The 13,182-nt window shown below is 38.0% G+C and overlaps 1 protein-coding gene across 1 annotated transcript; it reads left to right on the top strand.

Annotated features, from left to right (window-relative positions):
* Positions 1 to 2,183: 2,183 nt before the first annotated feature.
* Positions 2,184 to 5,548, top strand: LOC139356495 (uncharacterized). The gene is made up of 3 exons (XM_071070584.1): positions 2,184 to 2,222; positions 3,019 to 3,216; positions 5,035 to 5,548. The coding sequence occupies exons 1-3, from the start codon at positions 2,184 to 2,186 to the stop codon at positions 5,422 to 5,424; spliced, it is 627 nt and encodes a 208-aa protein (XP_070926685.1). The 3' UTR covers positions 5,425 to 5,548.
* Positions 5,549 to 13,182: the final 7,634 nt, after the last annotated feature.

Genomic DNA, 13,182 nt, shown 5'->3' with positions numbered 1-13,182 from the left:
ACTACTGCATTCCAGCCTGGGGGACAGAGTGAGACTTGGTCTCAAAAAACAAACAAACAAACAAACAAACAAAAGAGTAATCAGGCAAGAAAGTTGAATAAAAGGCATCCAGATTAGAAATAAAAGACATCTATTAGAGAAGAGTAATGTTAAATTATCTCTGTTTGCTGATATAAGAGCTAATACCTAGAAAACTCTAAAGATTCCTCCAAAAAATTCCTAAACCTGATAAATGCCTTCAGTAAAGTTTCAGGATACAAAAGTAATGCATGAAAATTAGTTGCATTTCTATACACCAACAATGCTCAAGCTGAGAACCAAATCAAGTACTCATTCCCATTTACAGTAGCCTAAAATATTAAAATACCTAGGAATATATTTAACTAACGAGGTGAAAGACTTCTACAAGGAGAACCACAAAACACTGATGAAACAAATTGTAGATGACATGAACAAATAGGTAAACATCTCATTCTCATGGATAAGAAGAATCAATATTGTTAAAATGACTATACTGCCAAAAGCAATCTACAGATTCAACACAATTCCTATCAAGTTGCCAACATCATTTTTTACCGAATTAGAAAGACAATTCTAAAATTCATTTAAAACCAAAAAATAGCCCAAATAGCCAAAGCAACCCTAAGCACAAAGAGCAAAGCCAGAGGCATCACATTACCTGACTTCAAACTATACCTCTCAAGTCTATAGTAACCACAATAGCATGCTAGTGGTACAAAAATAGACACATAGATCAATGGAACAGAATAGGTAACCCAGAAATAAAGCCACACACCTGCAACTAACTGATCTTTGGCAAAGTCAACACAAATATACACTGGGGAAAGGACACCCTATTCAATAAATGGTGCTGGGAAAATTAGACAGCTATATGCAGAAGAGACTGGACTCTTATTTCTCACCATATACAAAAATTAATTCCAGACGAGTTAATGATCTAAATGTAAGGCAAGAAACTATAAAAATATTAGAGGAAAAACTCTTCTGGATTATTGGCCTAGGCGAAGTCCACAATCAACTCCTCAAAAGCAAACACAACAAAAAAGAAAACAGACAAATGGGACTTCATTAAACTAAAGAGCTTCTGCACAGAAAAAAAAAAAAAAATCAATGAGTAAACAAACAACCTACAGAATGGAATAAAATGTTTGCCATCTATGCATCCAACTAAGGACTAATATCCAGAATCAATAACGTACTTAAGCAAATCAACAAGAAAAAAATAAATAACCTTATTTAAAAGTGGACAAAGGACATGAACAGACACTTCTTAAAACAAGACATAAAAGTGGGCAACAAACAAGAAAAGAATGAATGCTCAATATCACCAGTCATCAGAGAATGCAATGAGATACCATATCACACGAGTCAGAATGGCTATTACCACAATTTTAAAAAATAACAGATGTTGATGAGGATACCAAGAAAAAGGAACATTTATACCCTGTTGGTGGGAATGTAAATTAGCTCAGCCTCTATGGAAAACAGTACGGAGATGTTTCCAAGAACTATAAATAGAACTACCATTCAACCCAGCAATCCTTCTACTGGGTGTCTACCCAAAGGAAAGGAAATAATTATACCAAAAATATACTTGTACTTGTATGTTTATTACAGCACTATTCACAAGAGCAAAATCATGGAATTAATCTAAGTGTCCATCAATGGTTGAATGCATAAAGAAAATGTGATTTATACGCAGCATTAAATACTCTACAGCCATAAACAATAATGAAATCCTGTCTTTTGCAGCAATATGTATGCAACCAGAGGTAAGTATCGTAAGTGAAATAACTCATAGAAAGTCAAATACTGCATACTTCCATTTATAGGTGGGAACTAAACAATGGGTACATACAGACATAAAGATAAAAATAGTAGACACTGGGAACTCCTAAAGGGGAGAGTATGGGAGGGAGACAAGGTTTGAAATACTACCTATTGGGTACTATGTTCACTATTTGAGTGATGGGTTCATCTGAAGCCAAAACCTCAGCATTACCCGTGTAACAAATCTCCACATATACCCCTTGAATCTAAAATAAAATAACTAAATAAACAAACTGCGTGTGTTCGGCTGGTTCTTGCGTTGCTATAAAGAAATACCTAAGGCTGGGTAATTTATAAATAAAATAGGTTTAATTAACTCACAATTCTGCAGGATGTACACAAAGCATGGCATTGGCATTGCTCATCTTCTGGTAAGGCCTTGGTCTGCTTACAATCATGGCAGAAGGCAAAGTGGGAGCAGGCATGTCACATGGCAAGAGCAGGGAGCAAGAGAGAGTGAGAGGGAGTACCACACATTTTTTGAACAATAGGACCTAGGGAGAACTCACTCACTATCATGAGGACAACACCAAAGGGATGGTGCTAAACTATTAATGAGAAATCCACCCCCATGATCCAATCACCTCCCACCAGGTCACACCTCCAGGATTGGGGATTACAGTTCAACATGAAATTTGGCAGGACAAATATCCACACTATATCATCACTACAACAACAACAAAATGGTCAGAATCCTCCAATGTCTTCGATGTCATTCAGAGTAACAGCCAAGGTCCATACAACAACCAGGCAGAACATACCTAAGCAGACTCTCCTGCTACCTATTTTTATTCATCACCTAATACTCTCCTTCCCACTACTTCTACTCCAGTCTTTCTAGGCTTTTTGTGGTCTCTCAAGCCAACAAATACATCCTCATCTCAGAGCCTTTGCATTGACTATTTTTTTTTTCTGCCAAGTCCCCTCTTCCTAAAACCATTTTTATGGCTCAACTCCTCTCTTTATTCTAGTTTTTGGTAAAACACCACCTTTACCAGTAATGCTAATACTCATTGCTTGGATAAAACATACATACTGTAGTTGGCTGATAATGGCCCCCAGGATATGGTCATGTCTTAATCCCTGGAACCTGTGAATATTACCTTATTTAGAAAAAAGGTCTTTGAAAGTGATTAACTCAAGGATCTTGATTTTGGATTATTCTAGATTATACCAGTGGGCCTTAAATGCCATCACAAGTGTTTTTATAATAGAGAGGCAAAGAGAGATCAGACACCCAACAGAGAACAAGGTGATATGGAGATGAAGACAAAGATTGAACTAAAGCGGCCTCAAGCCAAAGAATGCCAACAGCTACCAGAAGCTGGAAGAGCCAAGGAACAGTTTCTAGCCCTAGAGCTGCGGGTGTGAGTGTGGTCCTACTGAAAACTTGATTTCAGACTTCTGGCCTCCAGCAATGTATAAGAATAAACTTCTGTTGTTTTAAGATACCAAGCTTGTGTGATTTGTTAAAGCAATAATAGGAAACTACTACACATATCAAACACCTAGCCTCTTTACCTTCCTTTGTTTTATTCCATAGAATCTCTTTATCTCCCATAATATGCAATTGCTTTTGTTTGTGGTTTTAAATCACATGCTGCTAGAATGTAAGCACCATAATGACAAGAACATTTTGTGCAGTACCCCATTCTAGAACAATGCCTGGGACATAGTTCTCAATGATTACTTGAGAGAGGGAGCAAAGAGAGGAAGAGAGGGTGGAAGGGAGGGACAAGGGAGGAAGAATTCAGTCTTGAATTTTTCCAGGTGGAAGAGGGATAGCACTCTATGGCAAGGAGGATGTGTCCTGTTCTTAGTACTCTCATTATAAGGGCAGGATAATTAAGTATAGTTGGAGGAAATCACCAATGATAGCGAAGGGAGTAGTACACTAATGTGCAAAATGTGATTGTAGGAGCTAGACATCTCTAATTTAGAGAAGATAATTCTTGGTCTAAGTGTGGCAAATAAATTACAATGCAAACGGACCAATGATTAAAAGCTTTGTCAAAGTGTATTCTATCATAGAAATGGGGAGTAGAATGTTGTTTACCAGAGGCTGGGGTCAAAGGGATGAGGAAAGGGGACATGTTGGTCAAAGGGTACAAAGTTTCAGTTAGACTGGAGGAATAAGTTTTAGTGATCCGTTGGACTGCATGATGATCATAGTAATAACATTGTATATTTCAAAATTGCTAAAAGAAGAGTTTTCAAATGTTCTTCCTGCAAAAAAAATAAGTAGATGAGGTGATGGATATGTTAATTAGTTTGACGATTCCACAAGGTGTATATATATATCAAAACATTACATTCTACCCCATAAGTATATACAATTATTATTGTCAATTACATTTTTTTTCTAAAAAGCTTTAAAGAAATTCTAAAAGTTAACACTGAATGTATATTAGTACACCCTTTATGGAAAACAGTATGGAGATTTCTCAAATAACTTAAAATGGAACTACCATTCAATCCAGCATTCACACTACCGTGTATCTACCCAAAGGAAAAGGAATCATTCTATCAAAAAGACACCTGTACTTATATGTTTAGAGTAGCACTATTCACAATAGTAAAGATATGGAATCAATCTAAGTGTCTATCAACGGATATTCAGATAAAGAAAATGTGGTGTATATACACAATTGAATATTATTTAGCTATAAAAAGAACGAAATCATATCTTTTGTAGCAACATAGATGAAACTGGAGGCCATTATCTTAAGTTAAACAACTCAGACACAGAGTCCAGTACCACGTATTCTCACTTATAAGTGGGAGCTAAATAATGCACACACATGAGCATAGAGTGTGGAATGATAGACATTGGAGACTCCAAAGGTTAGGAATGTGGGAGTGGAGTAAAGTACGAGAAATTGCTTAAAGGGTACAAGTACATTATTCAGGTGATGGATACAACAAAAGCCCAGATTTTACCATTAAGCAATATATCCATGTAACAAAACTGCACTTATATCCCTTCAATTTGTACAAATTTTTAAAAAGAAAGAAAAGAGAGTGTTATCTATATTCAGACACTAGAATCGACTGCATTCATAACATATTTCATGAATGGAAAGATGGACAGGACTAGACTGGCTAAATATTCATCAGGAATATTATAGGAAAGATTCCCACATTATGTAGCAAGTTTGAAAGGCATCTAAAGTTGTTTTTGAGACGTTCTTAGCCGAGCGTCGTCGGGGTTTCCTGCTTCAACAGTGCTTGGACGGAACCCGGCGCTCGTCCCCCATCCTGGCCGGCCGCCCACAGCCAGCCCTCCGTCACCCCTTCACCGCGTCCTCGGACCGCCCCAAGGCCCCCGCGGCCGCTCCAGCGCCACGCAGCCACCGCCGCCGCCGCCGCCGCCGCCTGTCCTTAGCCTCCGCCATGACGACCACGTCCACCTCGCAGGTGCGCCAGAACTACCACCAGGACTCAGAGGCCGTCATCAACTGCCAGATCAACCTGGAGCTCTACGCTTCCTACGTTTACCTATCCATGTCTTACTACTTTGTTTTTTTTGTTTTTGTTTTTGTTTTTGTTTTTTTATTATACTTTAAGTTCTAGGGTACATGTGCATAACGTGCAGATTTGTTACATATGTATACTTGTGCCATGTTGGTGTGCTGCACCCATCAACTCGTCAGCACCCATCAACTCGTCATTTACATCAGGTATAACTCCCAATGCAATCCCTCCCCCCTCCCCCCGCCCCATGATAGGCCCCTGTGTGTGATGTCCCCCTTCCCGAGTCCAAGTGATCTCATTGTTCAGTTCCCACCTATGAGTGAGAACATGCGGTGTTTGGTTTTCTGTTCTTGTGATAGTTTGCTAAGAATGATGGTTTCCAGCTGCATCCATGTCCCTACAAAGGGCACAAACTCATCCTTTTTTATGGCTGCATAGTATTCCATAGTGTATATGTGCCACATTTTTTTTTTTAATTTATTTATTATTATTATACTTTAAGTTGTAGGGTACATGTGCATAACGTGCAGGTTTGTTACATATGTATGTGCCACATTTTCTTAATCCAGTCTGTCCCTGATGGACATTTGGGTTGATTCCAAGTCTTTGCTATTGTGAATAGTGCCGCAATAAACATACGTGTGCATGTGTCTTTATAGCAGCATGATTTATAATCCTTTGGGTATATACCCAGTAATGGGATGGCTGGGTCATATGGTACATCTAGTTCTAGATCCTTGAGGAATTGCCATACTGTTTTCCATAATGGTTGAACTAGCTTACAATCCCACCAACAGTGTAAAAGTGTTCCTATTTCTCCACATCCTCTCCAGCACCTGTTGTTTCCTGACTTTTTAATGATCGCCATTCTAACTGGTGTGAGATGGTATCTCATTGTAGTTTTCATTTGCATTTCTCTGATGGCCAGTGATGATGAGCATTTTTTCATGTGTCTGTTGGCTGTATGAATGTCCTCTTTTGAGAAATGTCTATTCATATCCTTTGCCCACTTTTTGATGGGGTTGTTTGTTTTTTTCTTGTAAATTTGTTTGAGTTCTTTGTAGGTTCTGGATATTAGCCCTTTGTCAGATGAGTAGATTGCAAAAATTTTCTCCCATTCTGTAGGTTGCCTGTTCACTCTGATGGTAGTTTCTTTTGCTGTGCAGAAGCTCTTTAGTTTAATCAGATCCCATTTGTCAATTTTGGCTTTTGTTGCCGTTGCTTTTGGTGTTTTAGACACGAAGTCCTTGCCCATGCCTACCATGAAGATGCGGCTTTGAAGAACTTTGCCAAATACTTTCTTCACCAATCTCATGAGGAAAGGGAACATGCCGAGAAACTGATGAAGCTGCAGAACCAACAAGGTGGCCGAATCTTCCTTCAGGATATCAAGAAACCAGACTATGACGACAGGGAGAGCAGGCTGAATGCGATGAAGTGTGCTTTACATTTGGAAAAAAATGTGAATCAGTCACTACTGGAACGGCACAAACTGGCCACTGACAAAAATGACCCCCATTTGTGTGACTTCATTGAGACACATTACCTGAATGAGCAGGTGAAAGCCATCAAAGAATTGGGTGACCACGTGACCAACTTGCGCAAGATGGGAGCATCCGAATCTGGCTTGGCAGATTATCTGTTTGACAAGCACACCCTGGGAGACAGTGATAATGAAAGCTAAGCCTCAGGCTAATTTCTCCATAGCCATGGGGTGACTTCCCTGGTCACCCAGGTAGTGCATGCATGTTGGGGTTTCCTTTACCTTTTCTATAAGTTGTACCAAAACATCCACTTAAGTTCTTTGATTTGTACCATTCCTTCAAATAAAGAAATTTGGTACCCCCCAAAAATAAATAAATAAATAAAAATAAAGTTGTTTTTATTTAAATTGGAACAGAATTAATCATGCTAATAAATGTTTCTGCTCTGATTTAAACTGTAGATTAGGACACCAATTCTGAGATAGCATTGATTGTTTATAATAGTTTATCTATCAACCTTTTTGTTTTGATAAAACAGAGGAATAAATAAACTCCTATAAAAATGATGGGTCACTAGAGAGTGGTTTTCAACAGAATGGGGAGTACATCAGAATCTCTTAAGATGTGAGTGGAGTCATGTACAGTGTATAGTTTAGGGGGAAAAACATGATGGTTCTGCTGCACTCATTGAGCTGGACATGTCTCTGCATTTATTTATTGGCCTAAATCAAGGCTATCCTTTTAAAAAAATCTAATGATTATCCTTTTAAAATGAACTGAAACACTTGATTTTTGGAGGGAGGGGATCTTCAACCTTCTGTATGGTTCCTTATTTTTTCACTTTGGATAAGATTTAACGAGTACTAATAGTGATAATGAATGGAAGTGCTTTCCTAAATCACTTTCTTTTTAGAAGTAAAACATTATTCAAAAGAAAGCTTAATGTTATTTAAATGATTCTTAAAAACTAACAATTATTTAAGAGAAATTAAGAAATTTAAGTTTTTTCATTTGCTTATTTAACGTTAGGTGGAAAGGGAGGAAAGGAAGGAAAAAAGGAAATAACTTACCAAAACTATTTTAAGAAAAGTTAGAAAACCTGAATAGCTGTATAAATGTTAAATCAAATAAAACAAAAATAAAATATTTTCACACACACACAAACAAAAACAGAAAAATACCAGGCTCAGATTTTTTTTAAAAAATGAGTTCTACTGAACAGTTAAGGAACAATTAATTCTAATCTATACTATAAACTATACTAGAGTATAGAAAAGTAACATAATTCCCATCTTGTTTCAGAAACTCAGCATAACCTTGATAATAAATTTTGACAAAGACATTATAAGAGAGGAAAATTATGAGACTAACAAATAATTACAGATGAAAAAGGTGCTAAAGAAAGTATTAGTAAACCAAATATGGCAATGTACAAAAATCATAATAACTCATGACCTAATGAGTCATATTTTGGGAATGCAACATTGATTTAACATTAAAAATTAATCAGATTAAAAAAGAAAAGCCATATAATCACCTCAACCTATTTTTAAAAATTAGACAAAATTCAACATCTGTTAAATATTGTTAGTTAAACCCTGGCAAATTAGAAATACAAAAGAATTTCTTAACATGAAAGAGAATAACTACAAATAACAAAGCAATCCTACCATTACGTTGCAAAGGGTGAAATTATTTCTTTCAAACTTAGGGAGAAGAGTTCTTGCTTTTCTCAATTTTATTAACATTGAATTAGAGGCATAGGCAGTACAGTGAGGCAAGAACAATAAATAAAAGAAGCCAGACATGGAAAAAAAAGAAATAGAAAGTCATTATGTAGAGATGACATGGTTTTGTACATAGAAATAAAAAATAATCAAAAGACATTATAAGAATTAATGAGAGGTTAGCAATATGGTGAGACATATAACTTAATACTATTTCTATATATCAGCAACCAAACGTTAGAAAATACAATCTGTAAACCAGACACCACTTGGAAAGAACATTAAAAAATCTTTCTCAGAATCTATCTAATAAAAGTTGCACAGTTTTAAAATATGATTGCAAAATTGACAACCTTCCCATCCTGAGGAGGGATCTATGCCTTCTTCCTTGAATCTGGGCTCTGCAACTGCTTGACCATCAGAATCTGGTGAAAGTGATACTATGCCAGTTTTCAAATGCAGGTCTCAAAGAAACTGGCACCTCCATTTCTCAGGATGCTGGCTCTTAGAACTCAGTACACCTTGCTGCAAGGAAATGCCTACCAACCTGTGTAGAGAGACCACAGGCAGAGACCTGTAACTGCATGAAGTATGATGTCTGGCTATGTTTCAACTGCTGGACATTCCTCCTTCCCCATCATCCTTACCCCATCCAGCATCAGCCACCATCTCACTTCAACCATGAGAAAGATCTGGAGCCATAACTGCCAGTTGAACCCCAACCACAGAAACCATAAGGGGCAATAAGATGATTTTTATTGTTTTTAAGTCAGTAAGTTTTGGGATGATTTGTTACACCAACAATAAATAATTAGAGATATCTCTATGGTGAAATTTTAAAATTTTGCTGACAACATAGATCCAATGCAACTGCACCAAAATCTCAACAATCTTTGCTGGTGGTGCTCCTTAAGAACAAAGTGGGGTCTTTTCATATATCAAGAATTATTTTGAAGTTATAATAGTTCAGTGTGGTATTGGAGTAGACATAACAAATTCACTAAAACAAGGAAGAGCTCAGAAGCAGAATCACACGAATACAAAAAATTTCAATATGCTCTAAATCACATTGCAGACTGGTTGAGAAAGAAGAGCATTTTCAATAAAGGTTGTGAGGACATTTGTTATTCGTGATGGAAAAGAAAGTGGACCTATACCTCACACCATATGCAACCAGCATTTCCAGGTGGAATAAAGACTTATCTATGAATGATAAAATTATAAACTTTTAAGATACGTTATAGGAGACTTGCATTACAACAGTCTACTAAGAATTCTCCCAATGCATTAAGAACTTCTGTAAAACCTTAAGAAAAAGACAGACAACTCAAGAGAAAAATGAACAAAAGTTATGGGCAGGCACATCATAAAAGAGAAAGCCCAAATTGTCATTAAAATCTTAAGAAACCTAAAGAGAGTGAATTTTACTGTATGCAAATTATACCACAACAAACAAACCAAAATAAAAATGTGAAAAATATGACCCTTATTAGTAATCTTGGAAATACAATTTAAAATCACAATCAAAACATTTCTCACTACCAAATCAGCCAAGAAATAAAAATTCCAATAAAATAAAGTTTTGGCAAAGATATGAAGCAAATGGAACATCTATGTACTGCTGGTAGGAATACAAATTAGCACAATTTTGGAAAACAATTCAATGTTAATAAGCTACGGATGGCACAGCAATTCCTCTGCTGGTTTTACACCCTAAAGAAATTCCTACAAATGGGCACCAGAGTTATGTAAGAGAATGTTGTAGCACTGTGTGAAATAGCAAGATTCTAGAAATAACTCCAATTTACCAATAGTAAACTAGCTAAATATATTGTGGAAACCAATAACGTAAAACATACATCAGTGGGAAAATCAAGGAACTAGATTCACAATAGTCTATAGGCAGTACGAGACCATTTATATATAATTTAAAATCATACAAAACAATGCTATGCTTTATTTAGTAATAGATATATTGTAAAGACACAAGATGTGTATGTTCATTGCAGCACTATTCCCAATAGCAAAGATATGAAATCAGTCTAAATGCCCATCAATGATAGACTGGATAAAGAAAACGTGGTACATATACACCACGGAATCCTAAAGTGCTGTAAAAAAGAATGATATCATGTCTTTCGCAGGGAAATGGATGGAACTGAAGGACATTATCCTTAGCAAACTAACACAGGAACAGAAAACCATATACCTCATGTTCCACTTATAAGCAGATGCAAAATGAGAACACATGGACACATAGAAGGGAACAACACACACTGGGGCTTATGAGAGGGCGGAGAATGGGAGGAGGGAGAGGATCAGGTAAAATGACTAATGAGTACTACGCTTAATACCTGGGTGATAAAATAATCTCTACAACAAACCCCCATGACACAAGTTTACCTATGTAACAAACTTACACATGTACCTCTGAACTTAAAAGTTAAAAGAAGAGAGAGAAAAATAAATTTTAAAGAGTCATTTAACTGGTTACAAGATGGTCGAATAGGAACAGCTCCAGTCTACAGCTCCCAGCATGAGCGACACAGAAGATGGGTGATTTCTGCATTTCCAACTGAGGTACCGGGTTCATCTCAGTGGGGCTTGTCGAACAGTGGGTACAGTCCACGGAGTGCGAGCCGAAGCAGGTCAGGGCATTTCCTCACCTGGGAAGTACAAGGGGTTAGGGAATTCCCTTTCCTAGCCAAGGGAAGCCATGACAGACAGTACCTGGAAAATTGGGACACTCCCACCCTAATACTGCACTTTTCCAACAGTCTTAGCAAACGGCATACCAGGAGATTATATCCTGTGCCTGGCTCAGAGGGTCCCATGCCCATGGAGCATCGCTCACTGCTAGCACAGCAGTCTGAGATCAAACTGCAAGGCGGCAACAAGGCTGGGGGATGGGTGCCTGCCATTGCTGAGGCTTGAGTAGGTAAACAAAGCGGCTGGGAGGCTCAAACTGGGTGGAGCCCACCACAGTTCAAGGAGGCCTGCCTGCCTCTGTAGACTCCACCTCTGGGGACAGGGCACAGCTGCACAAAAGGCAGAAGAAACTTGTGCAGACTTAAACGTCCCTGTCTGACAACTTTGAAGAGAGTAGTGGTTCCCCCAGTACAGAGTTTGAGATCTGAGAATGGACAGACTGCCTTGTCAAGTGGGTCCCTGAACCCCAGGTAGCCTAACTGGGAGACACCTCCCATTAGGGGCCGACCAACACCTCATACAGCCAGGTGCCCCTCTGAGACAAAGCTTTCAGAGGAAGCATCAGGCAGCAACATTAGCTATTCTGCAATATTTGCTGTTCTGCAACCTCTGCTGGTGATACCCAGGCAAACAAGGTCTGGAGTGGACCTCCAGCAAACTCCAATAGAACTTCAGCTGAGGGTCCTGACTGTTAGAAGGAAAACTAACAAACAGAAAGGATATCCACACCAAAACCCCATCTCTATGTCACCATCATCAAAAACCAAAAGTAGACAGAACCACAAAGACACGGAGAAACCAGAGCAAAAAAGCTGAAAATTCTAAAAATCAGAGCACCTCTCCCCCTCCAAAGTAATGCAGCTCCTCGCTAGCAACAGAACAAAGTTGGATGGAGAATGACTTTGACGAGTTGAGAGAAGAAGGTTTCAGAGAGTCAATAATAACAAACTTCTCCGAGCTAATGGAGGATGTTCAAACCCATCGCAAAGAATCTAAAATCCTTGAAAAAAGATTAGAAGAATGGCTAACTAGAGAAAAGAGCATAGAGAAGACCTTAAATGACCTGATGGAGCTGAAAACCATGGCGTGAGAACTACATGGCGCAGGCACAAGCTTCAGTAGCCAATTCAATCAAGGAGAAGAAAGGGTATCAGTGATTGAAGATCAAATGAATGAAATGAAGTGAGAAGAGAAGTTTAGAGAAAAAAGAGTAAAAAGAAACAAACAAAGCCTCCATAAAATATGGGACTATCTGAAAATACCAAAACTACGTCTGATTGGTGTACCTAAAAGTGATGGGGAGAATGGAATCGAGTTGGAAAACACTCTGCAGGATATTATCCAGGAGAACTTTCCTAACGTAGCAAGGCAGGCCAACATTCAAATTCAGAAAATACAGAGAACGCCACAAAGATACTCCTCCAGAAGAGCAACTCCAAGACACATAATTGTCAGATTCAGCAAAGTTGAAATGAAGGAAAAAATGTTAAGGGCAGCCAGAGAGAAATGTTGGGTTACCCACAAAGGGAAGCCCATCAGACTAATAGTGAATCTCTCGGCAGAAATTCTACAAGTCAGTAGAGAGTGGGGGCCAATATTCAACATTCTTAAAGAAAAGAATTTTCAAACCAGAATTTCATATCAAGCAAAACTAAGCTTCATAAGTGAAGGAGAAATAAAATCCTTTACAGACAAGCAAATGCTGAGAGATTTTGCCTGCCTTACAAGAGGCCCTGAAGGAAGCACTAAACATAGAAAGGAACAACTGGTACCAGCCACTGCAAAAACATGCCAAACTGTAAAGACCATCAATGCTAGGAAGAAACCATCAACTAACGAGCAAAATAACCAGCTAACATCATAATGACAGGATCAAATTCACACATAACAATATTAACCTTAAGTGTAAATGGGCTAAATGTTCCAATTAAAAGACA

Source organism: Macaca nemestrina, chromosome 10 (assembly GCF_043159975.1).
Source record: "Macaca nemestrina isolate mMacNem1 chromosome 10, mMacNem.hap1, whole genome shotgun sequence".
NCBI lineage: Eukaryota > Metazoa > Chordata > Mammalia > Primates > Cercopithecidae > Macaca > Macaca nemestrina.
Note: the sequence above shows the minus strand (reverse complement) of the source record. Positions and strands in the feature narration are given on the sequence as shown.

What these genes read in the sequence shown, in the direction of transcription:
- LOC139356495 (XM_071070584.1), top strand. Translation starts at nt 2,184, where the DNA reads ATGTACACAAAGCATGGCATTGGCATTGCTCATCTTCTG. An exon ending in TTGGCATTGCTCATCTTCTG is followed by an intron (nt 2,223 to 3,018) that starts GTAAGGCCTTGG and finishes GGATTATTCTAG; the next exon opens with ATTATACCAGTGGGCCTTAA. An exon ending in TTCTAGCCCTAGAGCTGCGG is followed by an intron (nt 3,217 to 5,034) that starts GTGTGAGTGTGG and finishes GTTGTTTTTGAG; the next exon opens with ACGTTCTTAGCCGAGCGTCG.